The sequence below is a fragment of the Sinohyriopsis cumingii genome, chromosome 17 (assembly GCF_028554795.1).
Source record: "Sinohyriopsis cumingii isolate HCF-2022 chromosome 17, ASM2855479v2, whole genome shotgun sequence".
Lineage (NCBI taxonomy): Eukaryota > Metazoa > Mollusca > Bivalvia > Unionida > Unionidae > Sinohyriopsis > Sinohyriopsis cumingii.
Genome location: NC_142977.1, coordinates 118,766,017 through 118,783,469, shown reverse-complemented (window position 1 = coordinate 118,783,469; position 17,453 = coordinate 118,766,017). Strand labels below are relative to the sequence as shown.

Sequence of the window (17,453 nt, the reverse complement as noted above, 5' to 3'; positions counted from 1 at the left end):
ATCAAAGTGTACTGTAATGTCCATCAAAGTGTACTGTAATGTCCATCAAAGTGTACTGCAATGTCCATCAAAGTGTACTGTAATGTCCATCAAAGTGTACTGCAATGTCCATCAAAGTGTACTGTAATGTCCATCAAAGTGTACTGTAATGTCCATCAAAGTGTACTGTAAAGTTTATTGAAGTGTACTGTAATGTCTATCAAAGTGTACTGCAATGTTTATCGAAGTGTACTGCAATGTCTATCAAAGTGTACTGTAATGTCTATCAAAGTGTACTGCAATGTTTATTGAAGTGTACTGTAATGTCTATCAGAGTGTACTGTAAAGTCTATCAAAGTGTACTGCAATGTTTATTGAAGTGCACTGTAATGTCTATCAAAGTGTACTGTAAAGTTTATTGAAGTATACCGTAATATCTATCAAAGTATAATGTAATGTCTATCAAAATGTACTGCAATGTTTATTGAAGTGTACTGTAATGTCTATCAAAGTGTACTGTAAAGTTTATTGAAGTGTACTGTAATGTCTATCAAAGTGTACTGTAAAGTTTATTGAAGTGTACTGTAATGTCTATCAAAGTGTACTGTAGTGTCCATCAAAGTGTACTGCAATGTTTATTTAAGTGTACTGTAATGTCCATCAAAGTGTACTGTAGTGTCCATCAAAGTGTACAGTAATGTCTATCAAAGTGTACTGTAAAGTTTATTGAAGTGTACTGTAGTGTCTATCAAAGTGTACTGTAGTGTCTATCAAAGTGTACTGTAGTGTCTATCAAAGTGTACTGTAATGTCTATCAAAGTGTACTGTAGTGTCTATCAAAGTGTACTGTAGTGTCTATCAAAGTGTACTGTAATGTCTATCAAAGTGTACTGTAATGTCTATCAAAGTGTACTGCTATCAAAGTGTACTGTAATGTCTATCAAAGTGTACTGCAATGTTTATTGAAGTGTACTGTAATGTCTATCAAAGTGTAAAGTTTATTGAAGTCTACTGTAATGTTTATCAAAGTGTACTGCATTGTTTATTGAAGTGTACTGTAATGTCCATCAAAGTGTACTGTAGTGTCCATCAAAGTGTACTGCAATGTTTATTGAAGTGTACTGTAATGGCTATCAAAGTGTACTGTAATGTCCATCAAAGTGTGCTGTAAAGTTTATTGAAGTGTACTGTAATGTCTATCAAAGTGTACAGCAATGTTTATTGAAGTGTACTGTAATGTCTATCAAAGTGTACTGTAATGTCCATCAAAGTGTACTGTAATGTCTATCAAAGTGTACTGTAATGTCTATCAAAGTGTACTGTAGTGTCCATCAAAGTGTACTGTATGTCTATCAAAGTGTACTGCAATGTTTATTGAAGTGTACTGTAATGTCTATCAAAGTGTACTGTAATGTTTATCAAAGTGTACTGTAATGTCTATCAAAGTGTACTGCAATGTTTATTGAAGTGTACTGTAATGTCCATCAAAGTGTACTGCAGTGTCTATCAAAGCGTACTGCAATGTTTATTGAAGTGTACTGTAATGTCTATCAAAGTGTACTGTAATGTCCATCAAAGTGTACTTAATGTCTATCAAAGCGTACTGCAATGTTTATTGAAGTGTACTGTAATGTCTATCAAAGTGTACTGTAGTGTCCATCAAAGTGTACTGTATGTCTATCAAAGTGTACTGCAATGTTTATTGAAGTGTACTGTAATGTCCATCAAAGTGTACTGTATGTCCATCAAAGTGTACTGAAATGTTTATTGAAGTGTACTGTAATGTCTATCAAAGTGTACTGTAATGTCTATTAAAGTGTACTGTATGTCTATCCAAGTGTACTGCAATGTTTATTGAAGTGTACTGTAATGTCTATCAAAGTGTACTGTAATGTCCATCAAAGTGTACTGTAATGTCTATCAAAGTGTACTGTAATGTCTATCAAAGTGTACTGTAGTGTCCATCAAAGTGTACTGTATGTCTATCAAAGTGTACTGCAATGTTTATTGAAGTGTACTGTAATGTCTATCAAAGTGTACTGTAATGTTTATCAAAGTGTACTGTAATGTCTATCAAAGTGTACTGCAATGTTTATTGAAGTGTACTGTAATGTCCATCAAAGTGTACTGCAGTGTCTATCAAAGCGTACTGCAATGTTTATTGAAGTGTACTGTAATGTCTATCAAAGTGTACTGTAATGTCCATCAAAGTGTACTTAATGTCTATCAAAGCGTACTGCAATGTTTATTGAAGTGTACTGTAATGTCTATCAAAGTGTACTGTAGTGTCCATCAAAGTGTACTGTATGTCTATCAAAGTGTACTGCAATGTTTATTGAAGTGTACTGTAATGTCCATCAAAGTGTACTGTATGTCCATCAAAGTGTACTGAAATGTTTATTGAAGTGTACTGTAATGTCTATCAAAGTGTACTGTAATGTCTATTAAAGTGTACTGTATGTCTATCCAAGTGTACTGCAATGTTTATTGAAGTGTACTGTAATGTCTATCAAAGTGTACTGTAATGTCTATTAAAGTGTACTGTATGTCTATCAAAGTGTACTGCAATGTCTATCAAAGTGTACTATATGTCTATCCAAGTGTACTGCAATGTCTATCAATGAAAAATAAAGTATATGAAAAGTCGGTCAATACAGTATTTAGAATATGGTCATTCAAATTTACTCTGCAGATTTTTTTTTTAAAGTCTTGATAGACATGGAAATAATGCAGATAGACTTTCATATTTTATATTTATTTATTAAATTTAACAACTGCTTAGAAAGTTAATGTAAAACAAGTCTCCATTTTAAGTTCCACTTACCAAACCATTGTTCAAAATTCTGGTCATTTTTTTTATTTTTAAAAATGCCTAAATATGCTACAGGTTAAACTTATTTGCATAACTGTACACTTCTGGAACAGCATAAAGGGAGATTTATTTACATTCATTTCAAGTCTATCAAAACATCATTGTTAAATTTCCAATACTGAAGCTTGGAAGAAATAAAAAATAATCAAATAAGCAAACAAAAACTGTGCATGAAATGGAGAAAAGATTTGCCACAGCATTTGAGACACGACTTGGATCCTTCAGGATCTCTTATCCTCCAACAAATGTCTGAACACAGTAAGCTGCTTATGATCACTATAATCTTAGCACAGTTGACACTTCTGCCATTTAAACAAGAAAGTGAACTGGTGTTCCCTTAATATAACACTATCCATGGAAGCCACAGAGTATACTGCCTTATAATGAGATAGCCTTATAATGAATGTATGTCACACATAATATTACTATCACCAAATTAAATATTTAAATTATATCAATACAGGTAAAACCCATTATAACATGACTCGTTATAATGTGATTCAGCTTATAATGTGATGGCAGCATGGCTCATATTTTTTTATTTAAGGTGACCTCTTTTATTAACATCTTAAATACATGTTCTCAGAAAAGCCAATTATTCATATCCCTTGCATATTTTTAATCCCACAATGCGTTTAATGTTGCCTTAACTTCACTGTGCACAGTTTCCACCACATATATTGAACTATATACAATTCAAAACTGAAGTATATTTGATGTCTGATGAAACCCAGTGAACAAAACAAATAATATATTAAATGCATTCAGGTAACACAAAACTCATGAATATTAAAAATGCATTCAGGGAACACAAAACTCACAATGAATGTAAAAATGCATTCGATAGATAAAACGCACAAAGAATATTAAAAATGCATTCAGAGAACACAAAGCTCACAAACAATGTTAAAAATGCAGAGAACACAAAATTCACAAATAATGTTAAAAATATGTTCAAGTACACAAAATTCACAAAGAATGTTAAAAATGCATCAGAGTACATAAAACTCACAAAATATGTTAATGCATTAAGAGCTCGCAAAACAATAATACTTAAAATCCAAAGATGTCAGCAAACTTCTGCCATAAGCACAGTATACATTTTTATTATGGCACGTTTAATCACTATAAAGTATGCAATTGTTACAAGTTCTAAATATTCCAAGAATGATTAAAATAATATTATTCGGAGTGAGAAACCTCATCAAGCAGTCACATTATGGAGTGTACCTGAGGTAGTCATGTTGATTGATGTATCCACATGATAAACGATTTTAACTTTTAAGTATGATCAGTTTATGTCATAAGTTGTTCACAAAAATACCTCGTGAAATTTTAAAAAACTTTCAAATCAAGGAGTCCAATAAACCAGTCAATTAAAGCCAATTAATTGAACACTTATCTAGATCAGTGTACACCATATTTGTATATGTATTTAAAACTACGCATTTGACTTGGATTTTATCCTTCAATGTCTATAGCATACTGTCAGGTCTAAGTTACTAAGAACAGCTTTTGTTTCTAATAATTAGATATTTTCAATATTTAACTCTTTTGGCCGTTTGAGACTGGCCACCCAAGATATGTTAAGGGACATAACTTCTAATCCTGCTAAGAAATGATTAGAGTGGTTATATCCCTTGATACATCTTTACATCTTCTATAAAGCAATGCAAACAATAAAGAATCATTTCAATAGAATATGCTCAACAAAGGTAATTGCATAAATATTTTTCTTAAAATAGCTTGTGAAAATTGAAAAGACATAATACATTTACAATAACAATTACATGCATTTATAGGCATATTATGATCTGCATCTCACAAAGTTTTGTTCATTTACTTTTATCCTTTATTTATATAGCTCCTTCTGTTTAACCATGCTGTTCACAGCTTTCTACAACATAGAGAGTGATCCCAGTTACATTAAAATGAAACTGAATATAACCTTTGAAATCTGATGGCTTACCTGCATCCATTTCATCTATTTTTGGTTTCTGCTTTCTTTTCTGTTCGATTTTATCTGTGTCTGTGTTGATAGCCTCAAACACTGTTTCTGCCACTTCCTGTTGCCACCTCTCTGACACAACTAGTGGAAAATTCTTGTACAAATCTTGATCAGCATCTGTCAACTAAAATTTAAAAATAAAATAAAAAAGCAGGTATACAAATGAAAATTTGCTGAAGCAAGAGAACAACCTCTACTCATTAGCAAAACATTTTCTGTAAAACAAAGTTTTTATTTTGAAAATTTTATCACATCATATGAGACACATTTTTAGTCAATAGTTAATATTTCACACAGTTTAGATAAAAAATAAAGTTATTAGACATTTAATTTATATGTTATACAATGCATGCTGTCCAGGTGTCTACCATTAGGTAAGCAAACTGTAAAGGTGTCTAACCATTAGGACAGCAAACTGTCCAGGTGTCTAACCATTAGGACAGCAAACTATCCCAGTGTCTCACCATTAGAACTGTCCCAGTGTTTAACCATTAGGACAACAAACTGTCCAGGTGTCTAACCATTAGGACAGCAAACTGTTCAGGTGTCTAACCATTAGGACAGCAAACTATCCCAGTGTCTAACCATTAGGACAGAAAACTGTCTAACCATTAGAACAGTAAACTGTCCAGGTGTCTAACCATTATGACAGTGAACTGCCCCAGTGTCTAACCATTGGGACAATAAACTATCCAGGTCTCTAACCATTAGGACAGTAAACTGTCCAGGTGTCTAACCATTAGGACAACAAACTCTCCAGGATTCAAACCATTAGGACAGCAAACTGTCCAGGTTACTAACCATTAGGAGAGCAAACTGTTCAGGTGTCTAACCATTAGACAGCAAACTGTCTAGGCATCTAACCATTAGACAGCAATTTGTCTGGTGTCTAACAATTAGGACAGCAAACTGTCCCAGTGTCTAACCATTAGGATAGCAAACTATTCAGGTGTCTAACCATTAGGACAAAAGACAAACTTAGCACAACATGTCTCAATATACTGATCAAAAATTTGTTGGGACAAGACTGGCTAGTGACCCTCATGAATTTAAAATAAAAAAAACAAATACGTGACAGCTGTTGGTAGACGGGTGGAAATTGGGGGATTCATCATTTCTGTTTGCAATATACACCTTTATAGTGCAGTAGTAAAATGCTCAATTCATACCACTGTCGTCCTAGTGTTGATCTCTGGCTCATGCATGTGAAATAAGCTGAATAATAATTTATGCCAAGATCATAGCTTGCAGTGAGTTCCATAAAATTCATATCTGATGAAAACTTCTGAGGTTTTATTTATCTGCATGAATGCAAAGAATTTGAGTTACTCTGTGTCATATGTCTGTGATACTGAAATGCAATATATAATCCATGTAATCTAATATGTATAAATGTTAATATTTTAGCCAGCAATGTCCATTTCTGCCCAGTACCACATCATGGACAAAGCAGCACTGTCCATTACTGCCCGGTACCACATCATGGACAAAGCAGCACTGTCCATTACTGCCCGGTACCACATCATGGACAAAGCAGCACTGTCCATTACTGCCCAGTACCACATCATGGACAAAGCAGCACTGTCCATTACTGCTCAGTACCACATCATGGACAAAGCAGCACTGTCCATTACTGCCCAGTACCACATCATAGACAAAGCAGCACTGTCCATTACTGCCCGGTACCACATCATAGACAAAGCAGCACTGTCTATTGTACCACATCATAGACAAAGCAGCACTGTCCATTACTGCCCGGTACTACATCATAGACAAAGCAGCACTGTCCATTACTGCCTGGTACCACATCATAGACAAAGCAGCACTGTCCATCACTGCCCGGTACCACATCATAGACAAAGCAACACTGTCCATTGTACCACATCATAGACAAAGCAGCACTATCCATAACTGCCCAGTACCACATCATAGACAAAGCAGCAGTATAACAAGATTGATAGAAAATTTGATGAATGCATGTATACATGTTGGGAGGGGATAACCAAAACATCAGCTGCAGAGTAATAATTTTAGTCATAGTTGTGTATATAATTTTGTCAAATAAATTTGTGTAAAAATGTTTAAAAGGAAATAAAGGTAAAATGCTAAGCTTTATATAATTGTATTTCAGCTCATACTAGATTACATCCGACACTAATTTAAGAGCAATCGTTTTGTTAATTGTTAAGCTAATGGATGTTGAAAATTATACATTTATTATTATTTTTTTAAAAACATAGAAAAGTAATTTTGACCTATAGCCATAATGCATTATATCTAGTATCACCTTGTATTGAAGTGTGTTATAATAAGGAAGACCTGTTGCTAAAAAATGTTATTACACTTTATTTTATGCTTTGACGTGAACTACTCCATTTTCAAAGTAAAATAACTGTGATAATTTATAGGAGTGAATTAAGAAAAATAATTTCACTCCCATAACTATGAAATTTGAAGTTATTCTAATGCTTAAATGGCCAAGTGGTAAATATGGCTGCTTTCTGATAAAGATAACTTAAGTTCAAACTAACCAAGATGCAAATTATTTTTTTTCCTTAATATGCTATTTTACGTTGAACTGGGAAGGTGTATTAAGTAATTGTTTGTATTTTCTGTGTGAAAAATCCCAAAACGCAGCAAAACAAAAAGGGTAGGCTAGGGTCATTGCATGGGACCCAGTAAGTAAACCATGGTCATTGCATGGGACCCAGTAAGTAAACTATGGTTGCATGGGATCCAGTAAGTAAACCATGGTCATTGCATGGGACCCACTAAGTAAACCATGTTCATTACATGGGATCCAGTAAGTATATCAGGGTCATTGCATGGGATCCAGTAAGTAAATCAGGGTCATTGCATGGGATCCAGTAAGTAAATTAGGGTCATTGCATGGGATCCAGTAAGTAAATTAGGGTCATTGCATGGGATCCAGTAAGTAAATTAGGGTCACTGCATGGGATCCAGTAAGTAAATCAGGTTCATTGCATGGGATCCAGTAAGTAATATAGGATCATTGCATGGGATCCAGTAAGTAAATCAGGGTCACTGCATGGGATCCAGTAAGTAAATTAGGGTCATTGCATTGGATCCAGTAAGTAAATCAGGGTCATTGCATGTGACCCAGTAAGTAAACCATGGTCACTGCATGGGACTCAGTAAGATATCTGCTACTTAAATCTATTATACAATACATCTTGCAAGCCATTATGTTTGAGCACAATATTACATTTTTTGGGCTTTCTATGAGTGAATGATGGATATATTTCATCTCATGGGTGAAAAACTTAACTATTTTCAACCACTCGATAAAATATATCCATTATTCACTCATTTCAAGCAAATATCCTCTACTGTTTCATACATGTCAATAATTGTATCTGTGTGTACTTTTAATCCCCCAAAGCTTCATCATTTGAAAAGCCAGTGTTACAACAATGCTGGAATTATTATTAAAAGCATCATAGTGTTTTTACTCTAGTTCTTATTTGTGTTTCATTGTAACGGGTATGACAAAGATTGGGCAACACTTACTTTGATACCCTTTGTGTCTTCTTCATCAAAAGAACCAATGTCAAAGGCATCTGCTGCATTCACCTCCCCTCGAGGGGGTATCAAAGGAGGGGGGTACTTCTGCATATAAACCTGGTTCCAGTCTATGGACTTGAAGAATGGGTGTTCCTTCACCTCATTGGCTCTGTTAAGAAAACCCATACAATGTATGCAAAATACCAATAGTTCAAAGTAAATCACTATATAGTGGTTAGTTTTCAATGGGGAAAACTTCTTTACATTTGGTAGATTTTACAAAAGCACAAAATCTAATGCCATTTGAGTCATGGAAGACTGAAATGGAAATAAGCCTTAACAAAAGGACCAAGTGGGGTGGGTATAAAATCACTCACCTGGCTGACATCTGCCTAACATTCAAATGTAGAGCATTTGGCTGAAAATCTGTATCTATTTCATTGATGATCACTGTTTATGTTATAAAACAATTGTTTGAAAGTTTTTATATTTATTGTTTCTTCATCCATATTTGATGGTGTATCAGGACCACTGACCCAGTATTGAAAGGCTTCAATGGCAAGATGCTTTCTGTCAATGCTAACCAAACTGTATTAAGTGATTTTATTTGGAGATAAAAGTTGTTTCAATGTTATCTGACAGACTGGCATCAGTCTGAAAGGCCTGCAAGTTCAGAGTCTTTCTGTCAAAGTTGGTGATATTTTGTTGAACTGTTTTTTAAGAAGAAAATAAAGGTTTTTTCTTTTAGATTTTTAACAACAGCCATCTTTTATGGCAGATTGACATGATTTGCACCACCTAAAACCCTTCATGCCAGGATGCTTTCTGTCAAATTTTGTAAAATCCATTACTAAGTTTTTAGAAGTCATTTACAGGATTTTCTAATTTTAGTAATTGTGACCATATCTGACAGCAAATTGGTACCATATGGAAGGCCTTCATGCCAAGGTGTTTTCAGTAAAATCTGGTAAATTTTGTGGAGCACTTTTTTAGAACAAGTTGTTAAAGACCTGTTTTTCTTCTAGTAACATAGACCATATTTATCAGTAGCATTTGAAAAAAATTAGAAAGCCTTTATGTCAGGATGTCATCTGCCAAGTTTAGTTGAAACTCATACAGCAGTTTTAGAAAAAAAGTTGTAGTGTCAAGGTCATGTATGATACACTAAAGTGGGTGGTATTATAGAAAGGTAAACCAGATGTAGCTCTACTATAATACCAAATAATCTGGAAGTTCTAGTTGCATTACAAAATACAGAGGGAAAAACCTCATTTTTTGGACCCGATTTTTTTCCACCCACAATTTACCTGTGATCGTAATCCAATTTTGTGTCTGGATTTGAGACTTTTTGGTCTCAGATCTAAGGCAGACCGGTATGAACTGCAAATAGACAGATGAACCTTTGCAAAACCCTTCTGCTCATGCGCAAGCCAAATAGCCAATGAAAAACGATGTTTCTAACACAACTAGGCATTAGATTTTTGGAAAATCACCTGGAAGTTGATGTATTAGGATGTATTCAGAAATAGCTTTCAAAATATGTTTCCTACTCGAATTTCAGGCAAAAACGATAAAACCCTCCAGGGGTTAATGTGTTAAAATGGCAATCATTAAAATGGCATAAGGTAGCTATTACAATGGCATATGGTAGCCATTAAAATGGCATATGGCAATCATCAAAATGGCATATGGCAATCATTAAAATAGCATAAGGTAGCTATTACAATGGCATATGGTAGCCATTAAAATGGCATATGGCAATCATCAAAATGGCATATGGCAATCATTAAAATGGCATATGGCAATCATTAAAATGGCATAAGGTAGCTATTACAATGGCATATGGTAGCCATTAAAATGGCATATGGCAATCATCAAAATGGCATATGGCAATCATTAAAATGGCATATGGTAATCATTAAAATGGCATATAGCAACCATTAAAATGGCATAAGGTAGCCATTAAAATGGCATATGGCAATTATTAAAATGGCATATGGCAATCAATAAAAAGGTCATATGGTAGCCATTACAATGGCATATGGTAGCCATTAAAATGGCATATGGGAATCATTAAAATGGCATAAGGCAACCATTCAAATGGCATATAGCAACCATACATATGCATATGGCAATCATGAAAATGGCATATGGCAGTCATTAAGTGGCATATGGCAATCATTAAAATGGTATCTAGATACCAACTGATTATCAAGATTTTGTTTTTCTTAAATTATACATTCTTGAATTTTTTCATTTATTATTAGTTCTTAACTTATGAGAACCAACAGATTTTGTATTTCACACAATTAAATACCATTTTTTAATGACTTTTTGCACTATTACAAGACAACCATGCTGCAATACTTCTTAGTACAAGACACCCTCACTTATAATGTGAGTCACTGTTATGACTTCCTCACGTATAATGCAAGTCACTGTTATGACTCCCTCACTTATAATGTGAGTCACTGATACGACTCCCTACTCATGATATGAGTCATTGTTATAATTTCCTCGCTTAAAATGCATGTCACTGTTATGACTCCCTCACTTATAATGTGAGTCACTGATATGACTCCCTACTCATGATATGAGTCATTGTTATAATTTCCTAGCTTAAAATGCATGTCACTGTTATGACTCCCTCACTTATAATGTGAGTCACAGTTACAACTCCCGTGAAGAGCTGTATATAAGAGTGAGGTGTGTACAAAATGAATGGATGAACAGATCACAAACCAACTGAAAATTACCCCCATATTTTTAAAGCAGTGATACAAAAAACGCCTTTACCCTCTTCCACCACAGCCCAGCCGCTCCTCTACATCCCGCTTCAACAATCCCTCCAGAACGTTTTTCATCTCTGATGACATGGAATCAGGTAGTTCCACATTCTGTCAAGAAAGAAAATGACTGTAAAAAACTCTGATAACTCTGACAATTTCATATAATCAGCCAATAAAGTGAACAAAATATTGTCAAAATCTGTTAAATAAAGTTTAGCATTCTGTCAATAAAGAGACCAAGCTTGATAAAAAACTGGAATCAGCAAGATTCATATAATGTCAATGACAAAAGTAACATTGTCAAAGATTTCTGAGTAAACAAGTCCAAAATTTCACACTTTGTCAACAAGAACACACTGTAAACAAATCTCTGTAAATTGTCAAAAATCTTGGTAGATATATTTTGATCTAAGTATAGTAGTCATGAAAGTTGTTGCCAAAGACTATGACAAAAAGTTATCTAAAACTTAATGTAAATACAGCAACTGATGTGCCATGGTACCTTATAACATGGTTTGTGTGGAGTAATAAAAGTGACCTATGTTGTAAGTGAGGCCATGTTATAACAATGTATAGTAAACCTCCAATCTACGTGCATATTGCATTCTTAAGGAACCTCATGTTATGTCACATTCACATGACTCAAATGTGAATTTTCCCATAGGAAATAGAAAAGTAAGGGGTTGCATTCTATGACTGCACATTTATGACAACAAACATACCAAAAAAAAAACCTTTTCCAACAAATACTTTATTATGTTTTTAAAGAAAAAAATTCAACATAGTGATTTAGTTAGATTATAAGAAATGCACACAAAATATTCAAAATGGGCATCAAATAATCTTCAATCCTTCCATCAGTGGGAAGCAGTATATCTATACCGATCAAACATATCAAACGCTGGCAGTGATATCTAGGTTGATTGAGTCCAGATAGTGCTGTCCCACTCCCTAAAGAACTTGTCCAAGGAAGACTGCACTAAGCCAGTTCCCTACGCTCTGCAAAGCAGGAATTGACTTCCTTCATCAGTCTGGCAAACTTCCACATCAAGATTGGGGTAGTTTTCATCAAACAAGGCAAGGTAAGCATCCAAATATCTGAAAGCCTCAACAATGACTTTAATCATGAGAACTTGGGTGAGGGCATTTCATTTTCTTCCACAAGCCCTTCCTCTTCATGACACTCCTTATTCGTCTTAAGAAAGAAGATCCTTGTTTGAGAGTACCTCCCTATGGAAACTGAATACCTCCCTATGGGAACTGAGTACCTCCCTATGGGGATTGAGTACCTCCCTATGGGAACTGAGTACCTCCCTATGGGAATTGAGTACAGAGTACCTCCCTATGGGAATTGAGCCATTCAGTCATGTTTTCCTCATTAACCTGCTCAAAGCCAGCACTGTCAGCCATATCAGCAATCTCATGCCTTGCATCACCGATGACTTGATTAGCAGCAAATCCTCAGAAATCATTCCCAACAGCAGGCCTGATGTTTTCAAGAAACCTTTAAGGCACTGTTGTGTTACCTCATTCCAGGCTTCTCTGATGATGTCTATGGCAATCCTGATGCTAAATTTCTTCCAAAATTCTTGACAGCTGTAATTTCATTTGTCTCATTGATAAGCTTCTTGAAGGTACTCCATAGATAATAGCTCTTGGGAGCTGGAATAATACCCTTGTCCATGGGATGGATGAGCAACATTGTGTTCAGGGGCAAGAAGAGTACCTTGACATTGTCACTAAGGTTTCATGGGGGGGGGGGGGGCTGAAGCAAATCAAGAAGTACTAGAAGTTTGAAAGTCAAATCTTGAGGATTACAGTAAGCCCTGAAATCCAAGTGACTGGAAAAAATATCTTCAAACAATGATCCAGAAACCATTCCTTGCCAGATGACTTTCCAAAGTAAAGGCATGTTACCCTCTGAATAACCTGTAAGTGCCTGAGAGTTTCTGGCACGGTAAACTATCAATGGTATGACCCTGAAGTCACCAGCTCTGTTCACTTTGAGCAGTACTGTGCAGTGATCCTTCATGGCTTGAACCCTGTGGCAGTTTCATCCTCAACTGAGATAAACATTTGGCATCCACATTTCCATAGAAGTCTAGTTTCATCCAAGTTGAAAACTTGCCTCAGATCACAGCTTTTATCCTCAATAACAGATGATGAAATCCATGATATGCCTTAAATTTACCAGACCATCTGGCACTTTCACCGATATGGCTTGGCTTCAGGATCATCACATTGTAATACATCATAAATGATGCATGCCTTTGTTTGAATCACTTAGGTTGTTCTTGATTCTAGTGCTCAATCCATGTTCATAACATGTTTTGTTTTCTCCATGACAGCTGTCTTGTTAATGAAACACAGGCAGTAGGTAAAAGTGTAGCTCTCTTACAGTATTCTTTAATTATCTCATCAATGTCCCTAGTTGTACGGTGAGCTGACTGACTGTGCCCTGCATCACACTTCATTTTCTTTGTCTTCTCACTTTTCTTGCACCTCACCACAAGTTCAAGTTTTTCATCCAGAATTGTAGGCTAGTGGAGAGGGTAATATTTGTATAATCACTGTTAGAAGCTCTCATCTTGCACACTTGATGAAGCATGATGGGTTAAGAGCAGTTTAGCAATGATGCTACTGCCACAATGGCAACGCTGAGACTGAGCAATGCTTCCAGAATCCTCCTTAGCAATCCATACTGTGCATTTGTATATATCTGCAAACAACATGCATCTCAGGGTATATTTTCCTGCGTGGGTGTTATTATTAATTCACATAAATGCAAGACTCGGGAACATCAAATATGAGTAAATGGTGAGTTTACTGTATGCTACAAATTAGGCCATGATGCAAACTCTAAATATAGGCACAGAAAATGGGGCGGTAATTAATGATGTGAAATAATATAAGGTTTTCATAGCTGAAAACTAAAACCAAGTGGTAAACCTTAAGAAGCAATAATGTTACAAAATATTTAATGGAATCCATTACCACAATAACGTTATATAATAGGCAATGGAATAATGACATTGTATATGATTAGGAACTATATGAATCTAGTCAATTCATCTAAACATAGCATGGCAAGATGGTACTAAATATTATTAATTTATTACCATATTCAACATATTATCAGCACTGTGGACTTATTATTTGCATAAATCTCATAAGGCTGAAGGCCAATAATAAGTGCACACAGACTAAGCCAAACAAAGCGATCCAAACTTACACATGTACATAGCTGAAGAGTTAGCTCCCTTTGTGATGAAAACTCTCCACTTTAGAGGTCATTCTTTCACCAAATATGTCTATTCCCAATAAAATACACATAAGATCCGTTTTTGAGACTGATTTGACCAACCAACCAATACACATAAGTGAGACAAAAAAGTCTGACTGAAAGGCTGCAAGAAGGAAGTTTAGGTCATTTTAGCAGCCATTTCCGTTTTATGAATCATGCCATGATCAGGATGTGTATTTTAAAAGAGATATTTTATAGTCCAAAAAACAGGTTATATGTGAGCTTATTATGTGCGGGTATAATGTTGAACATGGTATTGTAGTATCTACTGCTGCATGCTAAAAACGTACATATGTGACAGCCAACTACTGGTCAATAAAAAAAGTCATACCTCCATTAAAAGAAGCATGAGAAATGAGAAAAAATAAATCATATCATCTACATTTAATATCAAAAATATGTTAACATTTTTATTTAGGCTAAAATTATATTTTAAAAATTATTATTAAATCTGCTTTGTTAGTTGTAAGGTGCTTTGCCCAATAACACAATATCATGGCTGATCCAGGCTTATCCATTTGTAGGATTCAAATGTGCACCCTTTTGGTTGTGCGCCTGGCACACTAACCACTGAAACACCATTATTTCTGCTTCTACCAACTGCCTCTCACAATACAATGCCCACTTTTGGGGGAGGGTAATTTCTTCAAAGAAAACATGTATTTTAATCAAATTGTGTAAGAGTACTTCTCTTACCGGCCTAAGAAGCATTAACAAAAAATTATTAAAATGTTTTGTTACATCAGAATGGTTGATATAAAAATGCACACAACAAGCAAAACAAGAGGCCCAAGTAATCAGATGGCTGACAATGACTGCAACCCAATAGTAAAGAGCAACTGACCCAGATATCTAGGTTATTTGGATCCTTGCTGCCAAAATTTCAAATTATTTTGATTGATTAATATAAAAACTTTTTAGAAACCTGTCAAACCTGTTCCAATGAGGCATATTTTCAATACCGTGCAAAGTCAATGCAGTGTGAAAAGTAGGTCACTGTGTCCTCCATTTGCATGTGATCAGCAGAACAATACAACCATCAATTCACATGATTGTACATACATACAACAGTACAGGACATACAAAGAACTAGGCTGAATGCCAGCAACAACTACTTCATTGGAAAAGTGATATCTAGTCTCCAGATGAGACAGATGAGTTGTTGTAGGAGTTTCTATTTTTAGAATCTGCATCCATTGTTGGCAGATCATCAATTGTTTACTAGAAGGTTTTTGGAAGTCATTTAAATTCTGTGTTTTATCTTTACTAACAGGGGCCATATTAGGTAATGGATCTGCAACATTTGTATAAAAAAAATGTTATAAGAACTTTGTACAAGGATGTTGTCTGTCAAATTTAGTAAAATTCTGGTAAGAGGCTTTTGAGAATAAGTTATTTAATTTTTTTATAATTATTTTTTGTAAAAACATCTATAATGGATATCATGTTGGCAATGTTTGTTCATATATGAAAGACCATCACTAACAGGATACTTTCTGTCAAATTTGGTTAAATTCTATTTAAGTACATTTTTTCTTCTTCTTTCTTTAAGATATTTTTTAGTTTCTTTCATGCTTTTAGGACTGTTGGAGGATGGATTGTTATCATTTGTAACGCTCTCAGTAACCTTTACAATCTGATGGGGTTTTAAAGATTGTATTATTTTTAGTAACAGTGACCATATTGGATGACATATTGGCATAGTTTGCATAAATTTGAAACACAATCACGCAAGAATCATTTCAGTCTATTTAATTCTTTTGAGCAGCTTTTGAGAGGAACCCATTTAAAAGTGCGTCTGGAATAACAATAACCATTTTGGATGGCATCATTTGCACAAATATGTAAGGTTTAATGTCGAAATTCTCTGGGCAGAAGTCAAGATATTTAAAGTTTGACATTATATTTAGTAACAGCAGACATATTGAATGGTGGGTAAGCATCATCTGTAAATACCTAAAACACTTTCATACCAATGTGCTTTCTCAAAACTTTAGTTGACATTGCTCGAATGGTTTTCGAAAAGTTGTTATAAATGGATGGATGATACATAGCAAACAAAGTGCTATACCATGGCCTTAATAGGCCTCAGAATCAGGACATACCTTAGGCTTACTTGACCTTTGACTTAGGCCATACTATAGGCTTACTGGACCTTTGACTTGGGCCATACTATAGGCTTACTTGACCTTTGACTTGGGCCATACCCAAGGCTTATGTGGCCTTAGAATCAGGTGATCTAAATCATGATGAGATTAAAACATTCACATGTCTCAATTATACAAACTCATCAGGAGATACAAGAATGTTAGTAAACATCTCATTTTCCTCAGATGGATTGGAGCTATGGTGTCTTAAAGGTTAAGTGTGCCAGACACACAGCCAGTGGACTGTGCATTCCAATCCTGCCTAGACCAGCCCAGATTGGCTACTGTTGCATGACTCAGTGTAAGACACACAGCCAGTGGACAGTAATTTCCAATCCTGCCTGGACCAGCCCAGATTGGCTACTGTGGCATGACTCAATGCCAGACACACAGTCAGTGGACTGTGCATTCTAATCTTGCTCAGACCAGCCCAGATTGGCTACTGTGGCATGACACAGTGCCAGACACACAGCCAGTGGACTGTGCATTCCAATCCTGCCTAGACCAGCCCAGATTGGCTACTGTGGCATGACTCAGTGCCCGACACACAGCCATCCAGATGGTAGTTCAATATACATGTATTTGAAATATTTGGGGGATTTTGTGTTGGTTAGGAGAACAATGATTCAAAAAAAGGATCATCAAAGTTCTAACAATCATTACTTTAGCGTACATTGCTTAAAACACAACCCACAGCAAGAGCTGCTTTCAGTAAGGTAAGCATTAGATATTGTTACATACCTAACAAAGATACTGTACAAACTGCAAGATGACAAAAGCCATGAGCCATGAGCAGTGGCTCACCACCAGCAATTCATAAAATTTTTGT

The 17,453-nt window shown here is 35.2% G+C and overlaps 1 protein-coding gene across 2 annotated transcripts in view; it reads right to left on the bottom strand.

The window, feature by feature from the left end:
* LOC149779740 (G protein-coupled receptor kinase 3-like) overlaps positions 1 to 17,453 on the bottom strand; it is a 345,786-nt gene that overhangs the window by 28,172 nt on the left and 300,161 nt on the right. For both annotated transcript variants that reach the window (XM_089940600.1, XM_089940601.1), the window contains exons 14-16: positions 11,181 to 11,281; positions 8,391 to 8,553; positions 4,821 to 4,983 (exon numbers count right to left, since the gene is read on the bottom strand). In XM_089940600.1, coding sequence (XP_089796726.1) covers positions 4,821 to 4,983; positions 8,391 to 8,553; positions 11,181 to 11,281 — 427 coding nt within the window. The remainder of the gene's footprint in view (positions 1 to 4,820; positions 4,984 to 8,390; positions 8,554 to 11,180; positions 11,282 to 17,453) is intronic.